A 26844-nucleotide genomic window follows, 5' to 3' on the forward strand; every position below is an offset into this window, starting at 1 on the left:
GCTCCTTCGATAAAATAAAAACATCAAACAGAAATAAAGTACAGTAGCCGAGAGCTTCTACTTGAACCTTCTGTCAGGACTATTAATTAAAGCACTAGAAGTTTCCATGGTTTCATGTTATCTTAGGGTATCTTGTGAGTTGATCTTGTGAAATGAACCCTTATGGTCCCTACTATATGGTCCCTGCTAACTTTTTGTGTCTTTTTTTTTTTTTTTTTTTTTTTACAGTGAACATAAAGATTCTGAAAAGAAACACAAAGAAAAGGAGAAAACCAAACACAAAGATGGAAGTTCAGAAAAGCATAAAGACAAACACAAAGACAGAGACAAGGAAAAGCGAAAGGAGGAAAAGGTATAGAACTTTCCAATGAGGAAGGAAGAGCTGTGAGATGTACTTTTTATTTTCTTTATCTCTAAAAGCAGGTAATGAAAGTACCTTCGTTGCATAGTAAGATCCCTTGGCCTTTGAGTGAAAAGGTCTCTGTCAGGAGATTTCAGCGTCAGTCACAGTCTTAAGCGATGAAAACCAAAGCCTTTTACCACTGAATTTCACAGAACCAAATCTATCCATATCATTATCTTACTTTAAATGGCAAGTGGATAAATGAAGAATGTAGGGTTTCTGGAAATGTCAATTTTCTTTCATGAGGAAAATTCTGTTTTGGGGAGAAGGCATAATGCCATGTTGGTCTTCTCTTGAATGAAGGTCCTTCCTGAGTAAAAACTTAATGATGCTGGTGCCCTTTGTGGCTTTTGGTTCCAGCATAACCAGGACAAACAAACCTGAAAATGGTTAGGCTCATCTGGCTGCAAATCGGTGGTACTCTGTATAGACTTAAAAAAGAAATCATTTTTATTTTAGTTTTGGAGAAAATAATGTTGGAATTTGGTAAATTCAGACAATATGAAATAGGGAATGTAATGAAAATTACACCTTCCTTCGCCTCTTGCTCATTGTACTTCATCTTTATCTTTCTGGAGGCAGCCCACTCTACCGGCTATTATTTTGTATTCTTCCAGAGATACTATATTGGTGTCTGTGTGTGCACATGTGCATACATACGTGTATGTATCTTTTTGTATGTGAAAAATTTTGAAAGACTGAGTGGGAAGTGGAGAGGGGGATGTGAATACACTAAATCAGAAAAGGCAGGAAATAGACTATTCCTTTTTGTTGTTTTTGTTTTGTTTTTTATTTGCTCTATGCACTGCCAAGGGCTAATCCTTGAAAAGTGGAGTATGCTTATTGAGGGAGGGGGACCTGCCATCATTTAAAGGTAAAAAATTTTGAAAGGAAACATTTCTTAGTAAACTGGATAATTCACCCTGAAGAACTGTAAAAAATGAGTCTTAGGAAAATGTCAAGACCTTTAGTTCACCTTCTCAGTTTTGCTAATAATAAGTCAGTGCGATCAAGAATTGGGGCCACATGTTCTCAAATAAGAGCGAGGCTTCTTCAAATTTAGTCTTTTCAAGGTACTAATCAGTTACTATTGTTTTCAGGTTAGAGCCTCTGGGGATGCAAAAATAAAAAAGGAGAAGGAAAATGGCTTCTCTAGGTAAGACTCCTCTGCTACTTTTCTCTTGGCCAGCTATGCATGTTGTAGTGTTGTCTGAACTTAAATAAGATATACTGACTTGGCCACCTCTAGGTTTCCAAGGAGGTCAGTAGTGAGAGCACTTGCTCTAAGCCAATTGGAGCATTTCCAAAGTGTCATTTAGTGAAACTAACCAGCACATTCTCCAGAAGGCCATTTTCAGTGGAGAAGATCGACAGGGAGAAATTTCTAAAAATTCAGATATAATTTACATAACATAAAATTCACCCTTTAAAGGTGTACAGTTTGGGGGGCACCTGGGTGGCTCAATTGGTTAAGCATCCAACTTCGGCCCAGGTCATAATCTCATGGTTCGTGGGTTTGTGCCTCACATTGGGGTCTATGCTGACAGAGCCTAGAGCCTGCTTCAGATTCTGTTTTTCTCTCTCTGTCTCTGTCTCTGTCTCTCTCTCTCGCCCCCCCCCCCCCCACACCACTCTCTTTCTCTCTTCCACACGTGCTCTCAAAAATAAACATTAAAAATTTCTTTTAAAAAAAAGTATACAGTTTATTAGTTTTTAGTATATTCACAGGATTGTACAGCTTCCCCCTACCCCACTTTCAGTGCATTTTCATCATCCCCAAAAGAAACTTCATATTCAGTCAGTAGTAATTGTGGATTTCCTGGGGGAGGGGGGGAATCTCTGAATTCCTCCTTAGTAATACAGTAATCCCCCCCCCCCCTTGTCTGCAGTTATGCTTTCTGTGGTTTCATTTAGCCACGTCCAGGAAGTAGACAATCCTTCTGACATATTGTCAGAAGGTCACTGGTAGCCTAATGCTATGCCGCAGCGCCCTCATCATTCACCTCACTTCATCCCCTCACATAGGCATTTATTATCTCACATCATCATAAGAAGGACAAGTACAGTACAGTAAGATATTTTGAGTGAGAAAGAGACCACATTCATATAAATTTTATTATAGTGTGTTATAATTGTTCTGTTTTATTATTATTATTAATCTTGTGCTGTGCCTAACTTCTAAACTTTATTGCAAGTATGTATGTATAGGAATAAACATTGTATATACTTACTCTACTGTTTCAGGCATCTGCTGAGGGTCTTGGAATATACCCCCTGTGGATAAGCTGGGGGACTGCCAAATTCTGAGGCTCATCTGTAGAAGCTTACTTGATCTACATTTTGTCTTATTTTATTTTTATTTTATTATCATTTAAAAAATTTTTTTTAATGTTTTATTTATTTCTGACAGAGAGAGACAGTGTGAGCAGGGGAGGGTCAGAGAGAGAGGGAGACAAAGAATCTGAAAAGGCTCCAGGCTCTGAGCTAGCTGGCAGCACAGAGCCCAACGCGGGGCTCGAACCCACGAACCATGAGATCATGACCAGAGCTGAAGTCGGACGCTTAACCCACTGAGCCACCCATGCACCCTTTAATCTCCATTTAGGGATTGGTGTAGATTTGAGTAGAGATAATGTGATCTCTTTTCAAGAAGAGGAAAATGCATACACTCTTGAGGTTGCTTTTCCTGTATTGTTTTTGCCATTTTGATTTTCTTTTTTTCATCAACCTCAGCTCCTTAAAAAAAGCATGAAAGTCCCCTCTAGTTTCAAAAAAAGTTTATGATCATATATCCACATTTGCTTCATTGAATGACAGAATGGTTTTCCTGAGAGTTGGTGGAAGGGTTTGCGTATTGACTAGAACAAAGTGTTGGAGAGTTTTGCTTCCTTGAAACTTTGAACTTTCAGTTTCATTTGAGAACGTTTTTGAAAATTCTGACATGTACTCTTTGAGTCCCTAGACTAGAAGGAGCAGGTGCCCTCTTCAGGCGTGTTTTGTAACTGTTCTAGGAATGCAGAATAATGCAATTCAAGAAGCAGTAGAGCTGGAAGCTTCCCTAGGTGTTCTGATTTCTCAAAGTGAGTACAGGGTTGCTATTTGCTGCCAGGAGACCACCTAGGACTTTTATTAAACTAACACTAAGATATGAATAGACTCTGAACTTGGTATGTAATCCAGGATTTTGTTTCAGGAATTCCATGTTAGATTAGGAACACAGCCTTCTAGGCTGTGATCTCTATTTTCACTTTGCTAGACTGCTTGCTGTCTTACATGTTTGTCTTTGTGGACCAATCCAGATGTTTTACTGGGTAGAACACAGCTTTCTGGTAAATTGTTTTATGAGTTCTTTCTTCAGGCCTAGTAACCCCACATGTTGTTAACTTCACCCGTGATAGTACTAGAATCTAGCATTTACTTAACTAGTTGGGTAAATGGTAGTGTCTCTTTCCTTCTGGTTCAAAGTGTTTGGAGATACTGGACTCTTGATCCTATGCTGGTGATTTCTATGGTGAGGGGAACCAGCTGTAGAGAGTGGCATTTGACGAGTGTGCAGATATAGGGAAGAAACGCTAATCTGTTTAAACATTCAGACTCTGTTGCAAGCAAGGGGATCCAGTATGCCTGGGGAGTTGGAGGGGGGTGACATTGAAACTCTGTGAATATCTTGACTGTTCCTGGCAGCTGACTCTGGGTGCCCACCCCTTGGGCCCCTTAGAAACAGATGGTTTCATGGGGAGGCATTCCCTGTACTGAGTGAGTTAGCTTCGCTGGCGTTTTGGTTTGTGACCAGTGAGGTTCTGCCGAATTATGCCAGGCCAGGGAACATCCCAAGGTTTTGGTGATTGCGGGTCCCATGGGTTTTGTTTTTGTTTTTGTTTTTGTTTTTTACCTTTTCCTTCCTCTTTCTGGTTCAAAATAGTTGTCTGAGAGAATCATCTTTTTATATTCAGAAGGCAAAAAGTTTTAACAAAAAAAGGGCAAGGCACTCTCCTGTGTATCAACTAAGTAAACCATGGGAGGAAGTTGAACAATGACTAGATTTGGGTTGGAATGGCTGCAGTTTGTTCTGGGCCTCTTCTCATTTAGTACATGCACTTCTTTTGTTGTAATGTCAGCTTAGGTATTTTCCCATGTAACTAAGGTTATTTTCCATTAGAACTTTAAGGTAAGGTACAAGTTTGAGAAGAAATTTTTATTCCCTTCCTTGTAAAAGCTGTATTTAGCTTCGGGTACTAGAATAATCAGTTGGGATCATTGGTGGGTTTAGATACATAGTAGATCCCTCCTGTAAGGTGAGGGAACAACTTAACTTGTTCGTGTTATGGTTTGGGTCATCTGGCAAAGGCAGTGAAGATGCAGTAAGAAAGAATACTGACTTAGATTAAGGAGTCCTGATCCTAGATTTTGATACTGCCTATTCACCTGTAAAATGCAGACAGTACTATCTCCTTCACAGGGTTGTAGTGAGAATTAAGTGTAAGGAAGTGAAAATCTTTATAATTCGTACCAATGCATGTTGTTATCCTTACATTAACTACTACTCAGTGAGATGATTTATCCCTACTTTAGAGCATTTAACGAACTATAGACATTCCCAGTCTGATTAACTGGTCTTTGTCCTCTTTAGTCCACCACGGATTAAAGATGAACCTGAAGATGATGGCTATTTTGCTCCTCCTAAAGAGGATATAAAGCCGTTAAAGAGACCTCGAGAAGAGGATGAGTGAGTATTTTTTTCCTTGATTTTTGAAAACAAAAACAATTTGTTTAAACAATAAATGTGACATATGCCTCTCCAGTATGCAGGAAAATGACATTGATTGACTTTAGTCATTTGGAATTTGTGATTAATGGACTGGGCAGCTTAGTTGTCTTTGGTTTATGAAATGGAGCCTTTTCTAAGCAAATAGGTAGTGTACCTGACTGAGGCTTAATGCAAAACATATATTTATCTTTTTATTATTTCATCATATTAAAAGGTAATGCCTGTTTATTGTAAAAATTTCAAATAATATAGAATTCATCAAGAACATTTAAATTATTTAAGTTACTTTCAATTTATTATCACCTACCACAGATAAGTTACCATTGTTAAGCGATTTTTCCTAGGATCTGTGCCTGTCCATGTATTCTAAGTGAAGTTTCAGTGTTGCTTTTAAAACAGTTATTTGAGGCTTGTGTGTACCTCTTTCTCAGATTCAGTGAGGTTAAGTTCTGCTCATTATTTTCAGTCTTGTATAGCTTCGTATACTCCTGGAATCTACAAAGGATTTATGATAGAAAGTGGGTAGAAAGAAAGGAGGGAAAATACTTGGTAACCCATTTGTATTCACTTAGAATACATACAGTATTTCTTTCCTCCCCTTTCCAGCTAGGTATTACTTTGTTGTAGCCATTGTTGCACTGGGCATTTGGTCCCCAGACTTGTACCTTCTAGTGGTATAACCCTCCACCCCCCCCAATCTCTCCCAGGCCTGTGTAAACAGAAATTGTTTTGTTCTGTGTAGGACTGTAACTGTTGGTCCTTATTCATGCCTTCTTTACTTTCTCTTCTTCTGACTATGAGAATGTCCAGCCAAGAATAACAGTCATGCTGGCTTTAGAAGCCTCCAGGAGTTTGGAGGTCCTGATCCTTTTGGTGAGAACTACTGAGTCAAAGTTGTGTTAATTGCATTTTCATGTTCCCCTTTGTAGTGCTGATTATAAACCTAAGAAAATTAAAACAGAAGATCTCAAGAAAGAGAAGAAACGAAAACTGGAGGAAGAAGAGGTTAGTAAAGAGACTGTGGCCCTTAGAGGCTTGGGTTTGTTTTAGGGAGTTTTCCATAAAACAACTTTTGAAGGCAGGTGAGTTGTAGGAGTTTATTGGTCTTTCGTAGAGGAAACGCTAAGAAAGGCATGCAACAGTGACTATGGCGCTTTGAGTTTTAAGATCTTTTTCTTAGCCTTCGTGCATGTCTACCCATAGCTTTGCTGCTAGCTGACATTCTTGGAGAAACTATACTGTCTTCATACCTGCAGAGGAAACGTTAACAAGAAATCATACTTTGGCTTACAGCCCACAAGAGTTTTCCCTAAGGAATGTTTTTAGCACTCTCTTACATGTATCAAGGCTTGCTCACCACTCACTTTGGGTAACTCTCCATGTTTAAAGGCCTTTAATGGGTGCCTCTTGGACATATGATGAAATCCAAGCTCTTTACCACAGCTCCTCCCGATCTGGCCCCTGCATCTGGTGCCTCCCTTCATCTTGTGCCTCTTCTCTAGTTTAGCTTGTTCTAGCCACACTGACCTCCTTTGTTTCTTTTCCACACTGGATTCTTTTGTGCTTCACAGCTTTGTGTAGCACATGCTGTTCCCTCTGTCTGGAACACACATGCTCTTCCTCCCTCCTTCTCCTGGCTTAGCACCTTCTTTAAAATCTCAGCTCATCACAAGTACTTTTCTAGGGCCTCTGTTTTATGCTTGTGGTAGATTTAAAATAAAATAATATGGTTCCTTCTTTTGACACTTCCTATTCTTATACTAAAGAGTTATTATTAGCAAGTAATTCAAGGGAAAGATGTCAGAAGATCACAGGAGTCTTACAGCTTGCATTTAGAAGGGGTTGAGTGAATTCTTAGCACTTTTGCTGCATTTGTGGTTGGCCATGGCCCTGGTCATGGGCAAAATGGATTCACAATTATTAAGTCACTAGCACATCAGAGTATGAGCAGTAAAGATAGTAAGGAGCAATGAGTTTTAAGAGTGTAATCTATTATAGTAGTAGTAAAAATGATAATAATTAAAATTAAATGTAATAGGTGGTTACTGTGTGCCAGACACTATCAGTGCTTTAAATGAATGCATGATTTCATTTCATCCTCATAACCACCTTTAAGAGATAAATATTGCTACTATCATAATTATCTCTGTTTTATAGATGCAGACACTGAGGTATAGAGAGGCTGAATCATTTGCTTGAGGTCCTACAACTACTAAGTAGTAAAGCCAAGATTCAATCCCATGCAGTCTGAATCCAGAACCATTACACTAGCTACCATGTTAGCCTGTCTCCTGCTTGACTTTGCTGATCTTTAACTCCATGGGAAGGGGGAAGAGTCTGAAGTGAAATCACATGAACACATGAAGAGTATTAATGAGAAGGAGAGCCATAGAGAGATGATCAGGTCCTAGGTTAGGGAACTGTGGTTTTCCTGCCAGGTGGTAGTAGCCTCTTCATAGCAGGGTCGGTTTATGAGCAACCCACTCAAGGACTCGAGAATGAAGTGCTGAGTGATGGTGGTAGTCACCCCACTTTCGTGTAGACAGTACAGATTAGTCAGTAAAAAATACACAACTTTAGCTTTTCTGTGCTTTCTCTATTGCCTTCAGGCTTTTGTTGCACTAATGTAAAATAATACCTTCCTCTGAGTTTAGAAGGAGCTAGTAATAACTGCTTTAAACTATTTGGAAAAAAGGATGCTTGACTTTATTTTTTTATTGTCCTTTTCAGCAACCCTCTCCCTACAGAGGGAGGAGAAAAACCACACAGGCTGAAAGACCTAGAGTGACTACGCAGTCTTACTATGGCCAGTACCCTAGGTGGCAGGAGCACTCTCACTGAAACCTCACTTAACTGGCTGTGGTTTTTTTCATTTCTGGGAATTGTTGGGAAGTCTTTAGTGACTGATTATCCCATTTCAGGCTTGAAAACATACAGTGTAGCCAGTGGTTTCCTGATGGTACCATCTGCATGCCTGTTCAGAAGCTGGAGGGAGAATGTCTTAACTGAAAAACATTTCCCTTTCCTGTGGTGTGTTTCAGCTTAAATAGTAAACATTATCTGAATTATATGATCCTCTAGTACTTTCTCCTCCCAAACATACTTAAACATTTATATTCTCCATTTCTGTTTTATAGTCTTTCCCTTTACTTCTGCTCCAAAGATCATTTGCTTTAAAATCCTGAGTTTGGGGCACCTGGGTGACTCAGTTAAATGTCTGACTTTGGCTCAGTAATGATCTCTTGGCTCATGAGTTCAAGCCCCACGTCGGGCTCTGTGCTGACACCTCAGAGCCTGGAGCCTGCTTGGGATTCTCTGTCTCCCCTTCTCTCTGCTCCTCCCCCCACTCATACTCTGTCTCTCAAAAATAAACATTAAAAAAAAGTTTTTAAAAAATCCTGAGTTTATCTTGATTGTTATATCCTATCATGTGGTGCTAGAATGTTTATATATTCCAGTCATTCCCATGAGTGACACTGTTAGTGTTCTGGTAAACTTGAGCTCTCGTCATGGTTAATAGCCGCTATATAGGACCCGGAACTAGTGGCCAAACCTCTATTTTGGACTTTTCATTGATTATAACTGAATAGGTCAGACCAAACTGTCAGTAAAGGTCTTTCAAGCTCTGCCATTCTATACTTGATTTTAAGATGACTCTAAACCCCCTTTGAGAGCTACATAAAGCTTGTTGAGTAAGAAATTATCTTGGATAGCTAGGACAAAGGAAAATATTCTTTAAGAGTTTAGATTCTGTGGAGCAGGACCCCCCACCTGTTAAATAACACACTTTTGACTGGATATATGTGTTTTGAGATTTATCACCTGTGTTCTTGAGTTACATTTGTTTACGTTTGTGCCACAGTGACAGCTCATCTAGGGTCACAGTTCAAAGAAAAGCCGTAAAGAAATACAGTACTGTACTAGGACTTGGTAATCACTTTAGGATCTCTCCAATACTTGCTTACTGTTTCGTGGCTTTGTATATGCAAGCAACAGTGAGTGATATTAAACTCCATCGGGAATTTCCTTTCAAATTGTATAGTAAGTGTCTAATACAAGGTCTGTACCCATTATTTGATGACATTGGAAGAGGTTTGAAAGTAAGTGGATTTAAAAACAAGTGAGGGTAATATACCGGGATTACTCTCTATAGAAGTGCTCTCCCAAACATTCCTCTAAGGCTAAAAAATATATGTATAATTTACGAGGCTTTTCCCATGCACAGTGAATGTTTTTTTAACTACTTTCTTAGGTAGTCATTTGTCAGGGAGTTTTGGGAAATACTGCTCTAGAGAAAAGTAAATTTTCACTCATCTATTAAATTGAGAGGATTAGATTTAAGAACTCTCCAGTTTTAATATTTTATTCTATGATTCCAGTTTTTCTTCCTAATGGCCCCTCAAAAACTACTTCTAAAAATATGATTGGTACTTACTTAAGTGCTTTCTCACCATGTTTCTTTGTAGGATGGTAAATTGAAAAAACCCAAGAATAAGGATAAAGATAAAGATAAAAAAGTTCCTGAGCCAGATAGCAAGAAAAAGAAGCCGAAGAAAGAAGAGGAACAGAAGTGGAAATGGTAACATGGCAGCCTTGGATCCAGTGTCTGCTCTCGGGTTCCACGGCCTAACTAAGCAAAAGTGTTAAATAAATTTTAATAGCCTGATATTTGGACGAAGAGGGAAGTACTTAAAAAAAAAAAATCTCTCCAGAATAATATTCTGAAATAGGTTTTCCAGGTCCTAGCGAGTGTTAACTAGGTCTCAGCATATTGGTTGTCAAAATTTGGTGTCACCCTGGAACAGAATTAACTACAGAATTATATTGTGTGTGTAGGAATTTGGCATATGAAGAAAGTTGCATTTAAAATGATGGAGAAAAGATGGATTATTCTATAAATTATGTTTAGGAAATTGCCTGTTTATAGGTTTAAAAAATAACCTCCAAAAGAAAGTCTGGATGAATATTTTAGAATTGTAGAATAATGAAGACCTTTTGAAACAGGACCTATAACCAGAGCCATAAGGAAAAGATTTATAAAATTGATCCATCGAAATTAAAATGTTGTGGAGTGGCTGAGTGCTTAGTTGGTTGAGTGTCCGACTTCAGCTCGGGTCATGATCTCACAGTTCGTGGGTTCGAGCCCCACGTTGGGCTCCGTGCTGACAGCCAGCTCAGAGCCTGGAGCCTGTTTCAGATTGTGTGTCTCCCTCTCTCTCTGACTCTGACCCTCCCCTGCTCACGCTGTGTCTGTCTGTCTGTCTGTCTGTCTCTCTCTCTCTCTCTCTGTCTCAGAGATAAATAAAACATTAAAAAAAAAAAAATTAAAATGTTGGGTATGGCAGACAAACTCATGGCATTAAAAACAATCATAAGGGAAAATACTTGCAGAGGACTAAGATTCTTAATAGGAAAAAAGATTTTTTTAAATATGAAAGAGAAGAGTCTTAGAAAAGTGATCAGTAAAACATCTTAAAATAGGAGGAAAGAAAGATGCCAATATGCTTAATGTCTCTCAGATTAGGAAACAATACGTATCAAAATATCTAGGGTTGTGACCAAGAAAACAGGTGTCCTCCACACTGGGAGTGAAGATTTTAATCTTTATGGGAGGAGTATAGTTTTAACAGGTTACTTCTGAGACATATGTTTAGGTGGGAAATTTTATTTTTTAATAAATTTTGCTGTTTAGAATTTTGAAATAAACAAGTATTTTTAATGCTGATATATTTTTTAAGTTACTTATTTGAGGGGGGTGAGAGAGTGCGAATGCGGGGAGGGGCAGAGAGAATCCTAAGCAGACCTCATGCTTGTCAGCACAGAGCCCAATGCAGGCTCAAATCCATGAACCATGAGATCATGGCCTGAGCCGAAACCAAGAGTCCGACGCTTAACTGACTGAGCCATCCAAGTGCCCCTAATACCGATATTTCCTAAAACTTACTAACCACTGTACCAATTATATATGATTTGTAGTTGTGTTAAAAAAAATTCAGATGATCAGAGGTGCACAAGTCCGGGGGAAAAAATGAGTTCTTTCTCCCATTCTCGTTTTCCCTTGCCAGCTCTGATGTAATGAGCATTCATAGTTTGGTGTGTAGAGTTCCAGAGCCATTAGTATGCATTTCCTCTACAGCTTTTATAATTTGGAACAGTAATCTCCCCAGTACCACGAGTCTGAGGAAAAGGGAGGGTTCAGTGACTAGGGAGGTGACAGAGAGGAGCAGAGCTGCGGTGGCTGAATGCTCCATACAGCTATATAACTGGCGTGGGCATATCCAGGGTTACAGAGAAAGTCACAGAGCAAAGGAACCCTGAGCCAGAGTCAGGAAACAAAAGAATGTGTTTTTATTTTCTTCAGAGTTTTCCAGAGATAGAATGTTGACCTTAAGATAAAATGAAGTGATTATTGTAAATTAGGGATGGTTATTAGGAGTCATGAGAATGTGAGTTAGTGATCAGGGTCTGTTGTCTGTCAGGGTTTGGTGGTGTGTGCTCAGAAGTGTTTGTTGCATGAACAAATTTATTGCCCGGTCATCACTAGCTCCCTGCTGTCTTCCCCCTTCCTGTGGAGCCTTGGCTTTTATGGGGCCCTGAAGCAGATCTACTCTTGTCCTGGTCTAGCCTCATATGTGTGGAATTAGATCCAAGAGTGTAATAGCCTAATTTTGCTTCTGTGGTTGAAATCCTTATCAGTGTTGCCACACATTAATCCTTGGACACCATGACCTTTGAGTTTTATTCTTATTTTGGTTTAAGTGGGACTATTAAGTCTGTAACTGAAGATGGTTGAGCCAAAGTTGGATGCTTAACAGACTGAGCCACCCAGGCGCCTCCCAAGAGCCCCATGTTTATAAGGGTTACCCATTGTAGGTGTATGGGGTTTCAGTTCTTGAGTTAAACACACATTTCTTTCAGGGCTGACCTGTTTGAACAGATGTCCCATGTTAATTGTAAACATGATTCTTCACAAAAAAGATCTAGAAACTGAGGAGTTTGTTTGCTGGTATTAGGTGTGACTTTACATGGAAGTTTCAGTCTCTTTCAGCAAAGACAAAATGCTGTAAGGATTTAGGTTGTAATGTAAGGAATTAGTGTTGAAAGACCAAGACTCACAAATATAATCAGTAATAGTGATACGAAATTTATGGAATATGAATTGATACTCTCTTCAAACTAGAGAAACTGTCCTTGAGCCTAGAGATTAGCTTCAAGAACGCTGTAGTAACTCAGCTTTATTTCTGTTTAAAAATTAAATGTGCATTTTATAGTGTACTGTGAGGTGCTTCTTAACTACAAGGGAGCTTGATTTCAAATACCTTCCTGTCATAACTACATTTCTAACACCTTTCCACCTTCTCCTTTTCAAGCGTATTTTATTATCCAGTTGATACCTATCTTGAATTCCTAAGTCAAGTCTGCCATAAAGAGAAGTCATTTTGGTGTCTAGGTACATGCTCTTAATTTTGTTGGTGAGCCATTGATGTAGGCCTAAAAGGGCAACATTACTGTTTTTATTTCTATTTACTTGTATTTATATATAGTTGTTGATCCAATGATATCAGCCTGTTGAAGGATATGTTCTCTTTCTGTTTAAACTGAGGTTTAGTGTTGAGTGATTCATTGAATCTCTTATTTTACCTAAATGGTAGAGAAAATACTGTGAGTCCTCAGGATGAACATGTTGGAATAGGAAGAATTATAAAACAGTTTGGAGTCTTAATTAAAAACCACTGGAGGGGCACCTGGGTGGCTCATTTGTTTAATAAGAGTCTGAATCTTGCTTCTTGGTTTTGGCTCAGCTCATGATCTCATGGATCGTGGGATCAAGCCCTGGGTCAGACTTTGCAGCTGGCAGGGTGGAGCCTGCTTGGGATTCTTTCTCTCCCTCTCTGCCCCTCTTCTGCTCGTGCTGTCTCTCTCTCTCAAAATAAATAAACTTAAATTAAAAAAATACACTGGAGTTGGGGTGCCTGGGTGGCTCAGTTAAGTGTCTGACTCTTGGTTTTGGGTCAAGTCATGATCTCAAGGTTCATGGGATCCAGCTTCCCTGTCAGCCCAGAGCCTGGTTCAGATTCTTTCCCTCTCTCTCATTTTTCCCCTTTACCTACCCCCTCTCCCAAAATAAAACACAACCACCACTACCACTGGAGTTGATGGGAATAATGGAACCAAGTCCCAATATAAGGGAAAACATGGTGTTCTTAGTCTCTACACAGTGACTCTCTGACTGCTGCACACAGGTATCTTGAAATTTCTTTGGTGTATACATGCCTACACACATTGTTCATACACACACACACACACACACACACGTGGATTTTTTTCTGGTTTGGAAAGTAACAGACTCAGATTTGGATGGGTCCCTGTACCTAAGCCTTTCTTTGCCAGTGTCTAGTTGGTAGATCATGCCAGTTTCATATGTAGAAGTGGTAGGTTAGTTATCGAGGATCTTTATGCAGTGCCCTCTCTAGGTTTAAGATTTTATTAAATCTGTACTTTGAGGTATTTTTTAGTGTCTTTAGTAATAAAATACAAAAACCTAGAATTTTCCACATTAACCATTTAAGTGTGCAGTTACATGGTATTAAGTACATTCACATTGTTGTGTAACCCTTACCACCACCATCCCATCTATCTCCAGAGCTCTTTTCGTCTTACAGAACTGAAACTCTGTTAAACAGTAACCCTCCCTCATTCCCCCTTTCCCTTGGCCCCTGGTAGCTGCCCTTCTGCTTTCTGTCTCTGAATTTGATTACTTTACATAACCTCATGTAATTGGAAATCTACAATATGGCCTTTGGTGACTGGCTTATTTCACTTAACAAAATGTCTTCAGGGTTCATCTGTGTTGTGGCATGTGTCAGGTTTTCCTTCTTTCCTAAGGCTGAATAATATTTCATTGTATGTATAGGCCGTATTTGGTTTATCCATTTTTCTGTTGATGGATACTTAGATTGTTTCCACCTTTTGGCAATTGTGTATAGTGCTGCTATGAATGTTGGAGAACAAGTATTTGTTTAAATACCTGCTTTGAATTGTTTTGGGTATATTCCTAGGAGTGGAATTGCTGGATCATATGGTAGTTCTGTGTTTAATTTTCAAGCATTCACTATATATACTGCTTTCTACAGTGGGCTGCACAGCTGACATTCTCACCAGTGGTGCAAAGGATTCTAATTTCTCCGTATCCTCATCAACACTTGTTATTTTCTGGTCTGTTTTTGTTTTCATAATAGTCCCCCTAATAGGTGTGAGCGATATCTTATAGTTTTGATATATATTTCCTAATGACTGGTGATGTTGAACATTTTTTTCAGATGCTTACTGGCCATTTGTTTATCTTGGGAGAAGTGTATATTCAGGTCCTTTTCCTATTTTTTAATTGGGTTTTTTCTCTTATTGTTGTAGTTCTTTATTCTGCATGTTAATCCTTTATCAGATATCTCTCATTTGTGGGTTGCCTTGTCACTGTTGATTGTATCCTTTAATGTACAGTTTTTAACTTTGTAGTCCAGTTCATCTTTTTCTTTTGTTGCCTGTGCTTTTGTTGTCTTATCTAAGAAAATCATTCCTAAATGCAGAGTCAAGAAGCTTTTGCCCTATGTTTTCTTCTAAGAGTTTTATAATTTTAGCCTGTGTGTTTGTGTCTGTGATTGATTTTGAGTTTATTTTTGTATATAGTGTAAGGTCAGGACCCAACTTCATTCTTTTGCATGTCAATATCTAGTGTTCCCAATACCATTTGTTGAAAAACCTCCATTGAATGGTCTTGGCACCCTTGTCAAAAATCATTTGACCATCTGTGTTGACTTTTTATAGTGATGCTCTTTTTGCAGCAGTTTGTTATGTGTAATTTTTATTTGATGTTTCTGAACTTTGTTTAAAACATTGGAGTTAGGGGCACCTGGGTGGCTCAGTCATTTGAGCGTCTGACTCTCAATTTCGGCTTAGTATGGTCTCATAGTTGTGAGATCGAGCCTTACATCAGGCTCTGGGCTGGGTTTGGAACCTTCTTGGGGTTCTCTCTCTCTCTCTCTCTCTCTCTCTCTCTCTCTCTCTCTCTCTCTACCTCTCCACCTCTCTCTCCCTCTCTCCCCACTCTCTCTCCTCCCCCTTCACTCCCCTTCCCATCCTTCTCCCTCGTTGGTGCTCTCTTTATCTCTCTAAAATAAAACAAAAAAATAACAAAATATTCTATCTGTAAGACAACTGACTCTTAAACAAAACGGTGGTGATGGTGAGAAAATCTAATTCAGAAAAAGAAAGAATTTGAAACCTATCATCCAATTGCAGTGCATGATCCTTAATAGGATCCTGGCCTATAAAATACATTTTGAGTATAATTGGGGAGTTTTTAGTATGGTCTAGGTATTGGAATGAAGCTAATTTTGTTAGATGTAATAATAGTATTATGTGAGAGAATATGTTTACAGGTGAACTATTTATTTTTTAAATATTTTTATTTATTTCTAGGAGAGAGGGAGAGACAGTGTGAGCAGGGGAGGGTCAGAGAGAGAGGGAGATACAGACTCTGAAATAGGCTCCAGGCTCTGAGCTGGCAGTCAGCACAGAGCCCGACGCGGGGCTCGAACCCACAAACCGCGAGATCATGACCTAAGCGAAAGTCGGACGCTTAACCGACTAAGCCACCCAGGCGTCCCACGGGTGAACTATTTAGAGGTGAGGTAAAATATCTACAGTTTACATTGCTGAAATATAGGAAAAAGTAGGAAACAGCATAATATTAGCAGTTGTTGAATATAAGTGATGGGGATATGGTGTTCCTTGTATTATGTCTGATCATTTTTGCTTTTTTTTTTTTTTAGAAGCTATTTGCACTAAACTCTGCATTCATTTATCCCTACCTTCTAGATAGCTCTAGGTAACCCATGAGTACCTTAAACTCAGTACTCCAACTGAATTACTATTTCTCAGTCTTTTGTTCCATCTTGTGCTTGTTGGGTTGTTTTTCCATATATCTTCACCTGGCATCTCCACTCCCAGGAGGCCTTTCTCTGGGTATCAGCACATAAATAATACCTCTGTCATGTATACCATGGTGGTAAAAGAGCTGTTCCATTTCCATAGCTCCCAGCTATTGCAGGCTCCTTGAGTGGGAATCCCTTATATCCAATACTAGAACTGAACTCTTGAACTGTATTTTCCTGTGTTCACTTGAGTATTCCATTTTACTTATTGTGACTGTTGGCTTTTTCAAGGTGAAGAATACTGTTCTTTTGATCCAGGCCTTGAATGTGGGGCCCAGAGTTATTTTAGAGCACCAACCAATTGAATGATAAATTCATTGGGGATTTAATAGATGACATTTTCTATGTTAGGTGATCACTAAATGGGTTTATACTTTGTTTTTTAAAGGTGGGAAGAAGAGCGCTATCCTGAAGGCATCAAATGGAAATTCCTAGAACATAAAGGCCCTGTTTTTGCTCCACCATATGAACCTCTTCCAGAGAGTGTCAAGTTTTATTATGATGGTGAGTTGTTCCAAGGTTGTCTAATTCTTGGCCAAGAAAAGAGTTGCTTCTATTTAGGAATAGAAAATGAGGAGAGATCTTGTGCTATATAATCCCTTTTGTTTATTTCATTTTGTTTTATTGTCATTGTGTGGTTTGGGGGAATGATCATCAGGTGTTAACTCTTAAAGGGTTTGGTGGTGAAGGAACTGCCTTGAGAAAAAGGGGCTGTTAATGTCTTAACTACATGGTCTCCAAGTTAAATGTTTTTATTTGAACTTCATTTCTGAGGAGCCACTCTTTGTAAGATATTAGAAGAGCCTTACTTGAATGGTAGTAGTTTACCTTAGCAATAAAATGCAAGCTGATAAGCAGTTGAAGATTAGTCAGCCATCAGCCTCTAGGTAAGGCTAGTTAGGTGTCAATCACTCTGTATATAGCACAGCACTATGCCTTTACTGTATGTGCAGTCAAATTTCTTGGGCTGCTATGAAGAACTGCTCTTTGTGGGCACTTCTCTTAGAACTCTCAGATTTGTCCATGAGAAACACCATTGGTGTTTCTGTTGTTGGGTTGAAGAATTAGAAGAGTACCTTTGACATTCTTCCTATTTATAGTGTAGCACTGTGCAGATGGGAATGTTCAACTGATCTCCCTCATTCCAAGAGTTCTATCCAGAAGTGGCTAGAGCATTTTACCCCAGATGCTTATGTGCTCAAGATTTGCTAGGTGCATCTGGACTCTATCTATTAAATGATGTGAATAGTACTGGGTGGTTCTGAACCAAGGGGTTTTCCCTTTCCCTTTAGGAAAACTGCCTAAAGGCATTAGTGGTGAACATAGGGAGAGTTCTGGTACATCTCTTTGTCTGTCAGTGGTGGCCTTAGGGCCACAGATAACTTCTAGATAAAGGTATTCGTTTATACTGGGTCTTGTAAGTGGGGGACGCGTCAAGCTTGGCAAGCTGGAATTCATTTTTTATTCAGCGTGCCTGTGTTAGACACCAAGACCCAGCAGTGGACAATATTGACCACTCCCTGATTGCATGACATTTGCAGTCTGCCAGGACCCCAAAGCCTGAATGACAAATGCTTGCATCAGATAAACATTGACTTGTGTTGACCAGAGCACACAGGACACAGTTCTATAAGCCTTCATAGTTGGTTACTTAAATATGACTCCAAAGCCAAACTCCAATGAGGACAAAGGCCTAGAACCCTGGAAGAAGACAATCCTAAAAGTCCATATATTCTGTAGCTCAAATCTGGATTTACCAAGAGCTTTAGAAAGCTCAACTACTAAAGCTTCACTTTGAGGTTCAAAATGATTTGAAGGAAAGCTAGATTCTGTAGTCTCTGAGTTTCTCTTTTCAAGATGGGAAGCCAAGACCTGAGCCAGTCATCACTGGTCACTGTGGTCCTTTCCTTCGTTCTTGCCCAGTCCTCCATTACAGGAGCTCCAGCTTTGCCATTTTCTTAGTTGGGTTTCTCGCTAGTATTACTTCCCTTTGAGTATGTGAACTCCTATTGGGCAATAAGTCAGAATGTTGTATTTGAATTATTAGTACAAATTGATACTCTAAATCCTGCCTGCTCTCTAAGGAAAAGAGTTCTCAGACTCCTTCGGACCTGCCAGGGAGGCAGGGTACTGGGTTGCTGATGCAGTGATTGGCCTCTGCTGAGAACCTCCAGTTATCAGCCCTGACTCAGCAGTTTCTTCTTCCTGGAGCTCAGCCTTTTCCACAAAGTGCTTCCATTGCCAGGAATCTTAAGCAAGTCCTTTTCCCACCACTCTGCTGCTGGGGAGCTGTCATTTCCTCTTTTGACAGCCCATCTAAAATAGGAGGCATCAAAATTCCTTCCTCTGTTGGTACAGAATTCAGTAAAATTGCCCAAAGAGTCTCCATTTTTTTATTGTTCAAATATTTGTTGATACTGGTTTACTTCAGACAGATCTAAGAACAGTTTGCATTTCTTTTCTTGCCATTTTTAAATTTCATTTATTTTATTTTTAGTGACTTAATGTTTTCCTTTATATCAGAAACATCATGGGGCACCTGGGTGGCTCAGTCAGTTTAGTATCTGACCTTGGCTCAGGTCATGATCCTTATGGTTTGTGGGTTTGAGCCCCGCATCGGGCTCCGTGTTGACAGCTCAACCTGGAGCCTGCTTCGAATTCTGTGTCTCCCTCTCTCTCTCAAAAATAAATAAACATTAAGAAAAAAAGAAACATGTTATAACTTGATTGGTAACTCTAATTCAGACTTTCAGAGAGTTGAAGAAGTGCCAGAAAGCCTTGAAAGCTAATAACCCTATCCTCCCCAAAATGACTTCTTTCAAAGGCAAAAGCTTGTGGGGATAGGGTAGGGGTGGGGGGAGGTTTGAATGGGAATGTGGTGCTACCTGTTGGCCTTTTCCATGTTGCGGATTCCATGCAAGTTCGGTCTACCCTGACAATTTCAGTTTTGTGCCACATTTGCCTATACCCTGCAACTAGGGATGATGACTTCCCAGCCATCATGAAATGAATTGTCTTCTGAGTTTTGACATGGATGGATTTCTGGTTAAGTTTTAGTTTTCTCTAATGAAAGTGGAAATCCTTGGTGAATGTTAGTACCTATGAAATTGTAAGACAGTGGGATGGTTTTTAACCTCATTTTAGGTATAGTCAAATTATTATGCTGTGGATTAGTTCCAGATGGTGTTGTAAAGCTGTATGTTCAAGAAAAAAATGGAAATTGTCCCTAAGAGTACTGTTAAAGATACTCTATTTTAAAAATAGATTAAACTCCCAAGTACTTCCCTTTATTGCTTTATTATCTAAATAAGGTACACAAAACCCCTACGCCTCATTCAGATTTACACTACAAGTTAGCATTTTTCATTGTATAACATCAGGATGCCTTTAGAACAGCTTTTGCTAACATGTGCATGCTACCAAGAATCCCAGTCATCCCTTGTGCTTCAGATGAGTCTTATTTCCCCAAAAGAGGCAGTCTCCTAGTGCCTGTGTTCCAGAGCAATCATTTCAAACTCTAGCATGCACACAAGTCACCTGAAGGTCTCTTAAAATGCACTTGCTGAGTCTGTAAATCTGGGTTGGGGCTTGAGAGTCTGCCTTTCTAACAGAACTCCCACGTGATGCTAATGCTGCTGATCTGTGAACCACACTTTGAGCACCATAGTTCTAGAGAAAGGTCTTACTTAGATTTTTCGTGTGGGATATCTGGGCTTGCGTGCTGTGGATATATATTATTTTATTCATATTCCACCCACCTAACTTTAAAGGAGAAAGATGCCTATTTCTTTTCCCCACAATTCCTTTCTTCCACTCCCTGCCCTATCCCTTCCTCCCCTTCTTGAACAGAGGCTGCTTAGCTTAGCAGTGGCAGGAGTCCCTCTGAGGATTTGATTTTTAAAAACCATTGAAGAGGTGTAAAGGACCCTGCTTGCTGAAAGGAAAAGGAAGAGTGGCTGGGCCTCCCCCAGCTCATCCCTGTCCTGAGCAGGCACCTGGGAACAGTTTACTGGCATAGTCTCCAGAGAATGACCCAGGTAAATATCTGCTAAAGGGAAGGAGAACTTCTACAACTAGATACAAATCAGTGTATTGTCTCTGTTGTTGTTGTTAGCATGTGTCACCAGACCTTTGTATACCTTGGGAAGGTAAACCATTAGTTAGAAGACCTCTCCAGAGCTCAGTATTGATACTTAAAACATGAATTATGCACCTCAATTTTTGGGACCACTTTTTCCTCCAGGTAAAGTCATGAAGCTGAGCCCCAAAGCAGAAGAAGTAGCTACGTTCTTTGCAAAAATGCTCGACCATGAATATACTACTAAGGAAATATTTAGGAAAAACTTCTTTAAAGACTGGAGAAAGGTATTGTAGCCCATGGGTTAATATCCTAGCACCTTGCAAAGATACTAATCAGATACTAAAGAGTAAACTGTAACTTGAGAAAAAAATTCTCTGATGTAAAATTTGAGCTTTATGAATTGTATTTAAAGTTTTTCTTTTTTCCCCTATTCACTATATTACATAGATTTTTATCCAACAAGAATATTTATATTTCTTTCCTCTCACTCTCATATGGCTGCAGGAGGGAGTTTATGAGACCAAACAAAAGAGTTCAGCTCTGGTTGAGCAAAGGAAACTTTGTCTCTGCAGGACTGCCTGCCCTCTGTCTGCTATTGCAAAGAGAGGTGTCAGTGTGCCTTCCTGGTCCTGTTCCCTTTTGATTCTTACGTATTTGCTTTTTGGGTTTGATTCTGCTCTTGAAATCACATGTTCTGTATCAGCTTAGGTGATTTTAAACAATTTCCTTATTCTCAATTTGGATAATGTGGACAGAGGCTGAGATGAAGTTTACCTTCTGAATAGCTCTGGAAGCAACATTAAATGAGTGAGTAGAGCAGGGATGTTTCTAAGAGAGAATGAGCGTGGAACTATTTTCTCTCGATACTAAAGGAAATGATACGTTTTCATGTTTTTCAACTGTGGGATACATAGGCCTATGGATGTGGCAGGGTGTAATGAGCTCAAGAAATTACCTAAGAGTTCCATGAGCTTTTTCAGTAATAAATCATGTAAAGCTTTTTTCTGTTCAGTATTTTATAAGGAACAAAGTAATAAAATTTTGTTGTTTTATTTTTCAACACTCACATTTAGATTGACTACCTCTCCAAACACCTTTGCCTGAAAAAAATGGTGCTTTGCTGTAATCACAAAGAAACCTAGAGGATTAAATAGTGTATTTACCTTCTTCTGTCTCCTCCCCCCCCCCTTTTTTGACTAGGAAATGACTAATGAAGAGAAGAACATTATCACCAACTTAAGCAAATGTGATTTTACCCAGATGAGCCAGTATTTCAAAGCCCAGTCAGAAGCTCGCAAACAGATGAGCAAGGAAGAGAAACTGGTACTGTAGAATTTCTGAAACCTCTGGGAAATTTTGGAATAGTGATTCATTCATCTAATTTTCTTCTTTTTTGTTCTTACAACACAGCTTTGACTTCAGTAATTTCACATGGCCCTATAGTGAATGAAGATTTAAGATTCTTGGCCTAGTAAAGTTTAAATTTTCTTAAGGGTTTTAGATACTGAAAATTGTGAATAATAGGCACTTTATTTAATGGCTCAATGTAAGAACCTGGTGCCCTTTTGATCTAAAAACCAGTCAGTAATTCCAGTAATACAGTATTGGAGGATGGGCAGACCTGCAAGTGGTTTCTGGATATTAGAGTTTTAAACAGATAATTTTGTCCCTGTACCTCCCTGTTCTTGATTTGTTTTACCCTGGGATCTAGCCATGCTCATCCATCTCCATTTTCATTCCAGAATGATCTTTCTAGTATCTAGTGGGATGTCATTTTCTTCTAGGGTACCTGTAGGCAAATTATAGGCTGTTTTTATTAAAAAGTTTTATTGGAATGCAGCCACAGCTAGTTGTTTGACTATTCTCTGCGGCTGCTTCTGTGAGGCAGTGATAGAGTTGAGTAGGTCCATCAGAGACCATATAGCTCTCAAGACTAAACTATTTTCTGTCTAGAAAAAGTTTGCCAAACCCTGATCTACAAAAATTCAGTCCAAAGTTTCTTTTTCTTTTTCTTTTTCTTCTTTTTCTCTTTTTCTTTTCTTTCCATTGGAGATCCAGAAGTTAAGGATTTTAAGGAATTTTGAAGCCCTATAATTTCCATATTTTAAAGCACCTGCATGTTTATACAATTTAGACCTCTGTATTTATATAACTCATTGTTTGATGGTGCCTGTTTGATCTTTAGTTCAAAAATCGAGTTACCATAAGAATGATAATAGCACCAGACTTTTTAGTCTTCTCAGTATTCCAAATTACTGAAACTTGGTTTATTATTTCCTTCAGGGGTATTTTTGTTTTTTGTTTTTTTAAACGTAGACCACTTTGGAGCTTTATTTTGCAAATAGTGATCCAAAGATAGGAAGGTTTCAGAAGTATCACCTTGTCAGAGCCCTGGCCAAGGACACCTGCTGCCAGCAAGTTCTGAATCTGTTTCCACCCATAAGGGCAACAGGACTTAGTTATGTTGAATTTCTAAGTATAATATGATGAAAGAGTCAGCAGAGGTTAAGAAGGCTCCAGATTCCACTTCCACGCTCTTTTTTTGGAGCAAGGGTCGCAAAGTAGACCATGTATGTGCCCATATACCTAGAAAAGAATCTGTGATAGGTTATGTTTGAGCTTGCAAACCCATCTAAAGTGCTATTCAACTAAATGTGTCTGGAACGTATGAGAAAACATGGAGATGTTCTTTATGAGGCCTGTCAGAGTGTCTTTCCCATCCGTCATTTTGATACTACTCAACAAAATGATATTTTGTTTTTAAAGTTATATTTAAAGAAGGTATTTAGGAGCACCTGGGTGGCTCAGTTGGTTAAGTGTCCGACTTCGGCTCAGGTCCTGGCTCAGGTCATCATCTCATGGTTTGTGGGTTTGAGCCCTCCGTCGGGCTCTGTGCTGACAGCTAGCTCAGAGCCTGGAGCCTGTTTTGGATTCTGTATCTCCCTCTCTTTCTGACCCTCGTCTGCTCACACTGTCTCTCTCTCTCTCAGAAATAAGAATTTTTTTAAAAAGTTATATTTAAAAATATCTATGTAACATGTTCACACATAAATCCTTTAAGAGAATCGTTTTTGAAATTTGTAGTTGGAAGTCAAGTATTAAAGGTAGATATTTTAGGGAACTTTATTGTATTTAAGTTTGGAAATTCTATAAGAGGTTATCCTTATTTGCATCTCTTTCCCTTTTAAAAAATCTGTTTTAAGACGTTTTATTTAAATAATCTCTATATTCATTGTGGGACTCAAACTCACAACTGGGATCAAGACTCACATGCTATTCTGACTGAGTCAGCCACACACCCCTATTTGCATCTATTTCTTAGTGATTTTTAGACTTTTCTCTACCTAGACCTGTTCTCAGATAAGAGATAAAATAGGAGCAGGGAATAGCGATTTGAATCACTTTTAAGTACTTCCTTGCTGTGTTTCAGAAAATCAAAGAGGAGAATGAAAAATTACTGAAAGAATACGGCTTCTGTATTATGGATAACCACAGAGAAAGGATTGCCAACTTCAAGATAGAACCTCCTGGGCTTTTCCGTGGCCGTGGCAACCACCCCAAGATGGGCATGCTGAAGAGACGGATCATGCCTGAGGATATAATCATCAATTGTAGCAAGTGAGTACAGCTCATTGTTTGGGCAAGAAATAAAGTAGGGGGCTACCTTTGTTCTTGGGAATACTGTTGCTGGGAGTATTTCCCAGGTTACACAAGGCTGTTTGGGAACAATGCAGTATTTCCATGTATAGATCTCCAAGTATTTTTCAGTTACTGACTGGTGATGAGGAAATTTGGAAATACATGCTCAGCAGACTTACCACTTTCGGTCACGAAAGGGGAAACTGTCCCTCACTTCTCATTTCAGTGCCCTCCTGCTTTGTTATTTCCACAGAGATGCCAAGGTTCCTTCTCCTCCTACAGGACATAAATGGAAGGAGGTCCGACATGATAACAAGGTTACTTGGCTGGTCTCCTGGACAGAGAACATCCAAGGTTCCATTAAATACATCATGCTGAACCCCAGTTCACGAATCAAGGTAAGAGGTAGCTAAGGGCTACACCAGTTAGTGGGGCTGATAATCTCTTGTTAGAATGAAGTGTTACTGGTCTCTAGTATCAACTGTGACAAATTAAAAACTCTCCACAAAGTAAAACAAGTTTTTTCATGCTTAGCTTTATCTGGTGACCTTCCTTAGATGTATCCACCTTCTGCGTCACGTTATAATCTGATTCATTTATAAATTCACAAATATTTACTGAAATCCCAGTATGTGCCTGTCATAGTGTATGCATGGTGTTAGGTTATGTTGGTAAACAAAACAGATGCAGGGCCTGCCTTCACGCTGCTTACTATCCAACGGTGAGGTTGTGATGAAGAATGCAGTAAATGTAAATTGGCTTCTACAGCTTTCTTCCTCACCTTCCTTGGCTCTGAAGAAGGGAGCAGAATTGCTCTCATTCCAGAAAGAAATTGTAAAATCTAGTCTTACGTAGTTTGGCTTCCTAAGGTTACATCTGGGTAGGTTCCACCAGGACCAAGTGGGATTATGTATATGAAAGCACATCGTAAACCATTGTATACCCCTGTGTTGTTATTTGTTAATACTATTATTGAAAGGGGAAAACTGCCTTGGAAGGACAGTCTGTTTTTGTTAGCCTGCTAGACATACCCTGCTTGGGAGAGTCCTGTGAAATTCCTCCCTCAGACGTGCTGTGGAACTGTGCATAGCAACCTAAAAGAGAGATGAGCTCCAATAAACCAGCCAAGGAATTAGTTCTTTGTAGACTATGACTGTTAACATGCAGGGGACTGGCACTAAAGACATTCTTAATCTTGGTTTGTAGGTTATTGAACATGTTAAGACATGAAAGCCACACCTAAAAAGGCTCTGTTTTGTAAACATGATACACTGCATATTCCTTAGCTTATAGTTCTTTGTTCTAATATGAAACATCTCTGATAATTTCTGCCATTCATTTGGAAAATATCACTTTTCCTAGTTTAGAGTAAGTATAGAATCAGAAAGAAAACCCTCACAAGCAGAAAGTCAGGTCTTCTAAAGGAACATGTTACTATCTTCTGAAATAAAGGTTGATAAATGATGGTTTTAGCTCTCAAAGAGCTCCTAGGCTAGCGGGCAAATCAACTGTATTAGAAGAAAGGTAAGCATTAAGTGCTTTAGATAAATACAGCAGTTATTACCAAGACTTTCAGATGAGGAACAACTTTATGAAGGAAATTAGGTTACAGTTAGTCTTTTTTTCTTTTAATGTTTTATTTATTTCTAGGAGAGAGAGAGACAGCGTGAGCAGGGGAGGGTCAGAGAGAGAGGGAGTCACAGACTGAAACAGGCTCCAGGCTCTGAGCTGGCAGTCAGCACAGAGCCCGACACGGGGCTTGAACCCACGAACCGCGAGATCATGACCCAAGCGAAAGTCGGACGCTTAACCGACTAAGCCACCCAGGCGCCCCATTACAGTTAGTCTTAAAGGAGAGATATTCCAAACAGAATTATGTCATTATGGATAGAGAGGGAGAAGTGTTAAAAAGAAGTAGCAAAAAGAATTAGCAAGTAGTGATTTTTGCGCAACATTGTGAATGTGCTAAATGTCACCAGTGGTAAATTTTATGTGTATTTTACACAAAGGAAAAAAATTTTTGGGACACCTGGGTGGCTCACTTCAACTGAGCCAAGCATCCAGCTCTTGATCCCAGCTCAGGTCTTGATCTCAATCTCGGGTGGTTCTTGAGTTTAAGCCCCGTGTTGGGCTCTCCCTTAGGCATGAAGCCTACTTATGAAAAAAAAGACAAAATCATAGATATCGGGTTACTGATAAGTATATTCACATAAGTTGATATTTGATTATCTTAACAACCATACCACATGTACTAACGCCACTGTTTTATAGAGAAATAAATTTAGTGTCTGGGAGGCCAGAAAACTTGCTCATGATCCAATAGTTAGTTACTCTGACTTAAATCCTTTGCCTCTCATTGCCTGCATGTAATACCCTACTGCCACACTGTGCCCAGCCTTAAGTGCCATGCTAAAGAGACTGGTCCGTGGTCTGCATCTGGTGGAGAACCATTGAAGGGCTTTGAACAGAAAACTGTCTTGAACGTAACTCCACTTCATAGCAAGATTCATAGGCTTTCTACACAGTCACACCAGTAAATACAAGCTCTTATGAATGAAGAAAAGGAAAGTACAGGGTACCATTTGAGAGTGTATCAGGGCATTTGATTTGACCTCGGGTTGAGGGAAGGCCTTTCTGAGGAAGTAACATTTAAGATAAGACTTATAAGATGAATAGGATTTATCCATGGAAAGGATAGGGGAATGGGTGTTCTAGATAAGGAAAATTGCCTTTTGAAATCCCTGAGGTGAGAAAGAGTTGGTGGTCTTGAGGACTGAAAGGTCAGTGTCCTTCAGTTCAAGTACAGTGAGCAGGAAAGGGGCCTGAGGAGGAGGCAGACCAGATTTTCAGGCTCTTCCTTAAAATTGTTTACATTCTCCTAAATCCAGTAGGAAGCTACTGGGTTTTAACAAGAGGAAGAATACCAGATTTGTGTTTTAGAAACTTGTGACATATCTGATTA

The 26844-nt window shown here is 39.3% G+C and overlaps 1 protein-coding gene across 2 annotated transcripts in view; it reads left to right on the forward strand.

Annotated features, from left to right (window-relative positions):
• TOP1 (DNA topoisomerase I) overlaps window positions 1-26844 on the forward strand; it is a 91721-nt gene that overhangs the window by 44689 nt on the left and 20188 nt on the right. For both annotated transcript variants that reach the window (XM_039227073.1, XM_039227074.1), the window contains 10 exons: window positions 229-352; window positions 1504-1559; window positions 5034-5129; window positions 6101-6176; window positions 9638-9750; window positions 16551-16666; window positions 20406-20527; window positions 21444-21566; window positions 23674-23861; window positions 24136-24280. In XM_039227073.1, the coding sequence (XP_039083004.1) occupies window positions 229-352; window positions 1504-1559; window positions 5034-5129; window positions 6101-6176; window positions 9638-9750; window positions 16551-16666; window positions 20406-20527; window positions 21444-21566; window positions 23674-23861; window positions 24136-24280 (1159 nt within the window). The remainder of the gene's footprint in view (window positions 1-228; window positions 353-1503; window positions 1560-5033; window positions 5130-6100; window positions 6177-9637; window positions 9751-16550; window positions 16667-20405; window positions 20528-21443; window positions 21567-23673; window positions 23862-24135; window positions 24281-26844) is intronic.

The sequence above is a fragment of the Hyaena hyaena genome, unplaced genomic scaffold, assembly GCF_003009895.1.
Source record: "Hyaena hyaena isolate Hyena2069 unplaced genomic scaffold, ASM300989v1 scaffold_25, whole genome shotgun sequence".
Classification (NCBI taxonomy): domain Eukaryota; kingdom Metazoa; phylum Chordata; class Mammalia; order Carnivora; family Hyaenidae; genus Hyaena; species Hyaena hyaena.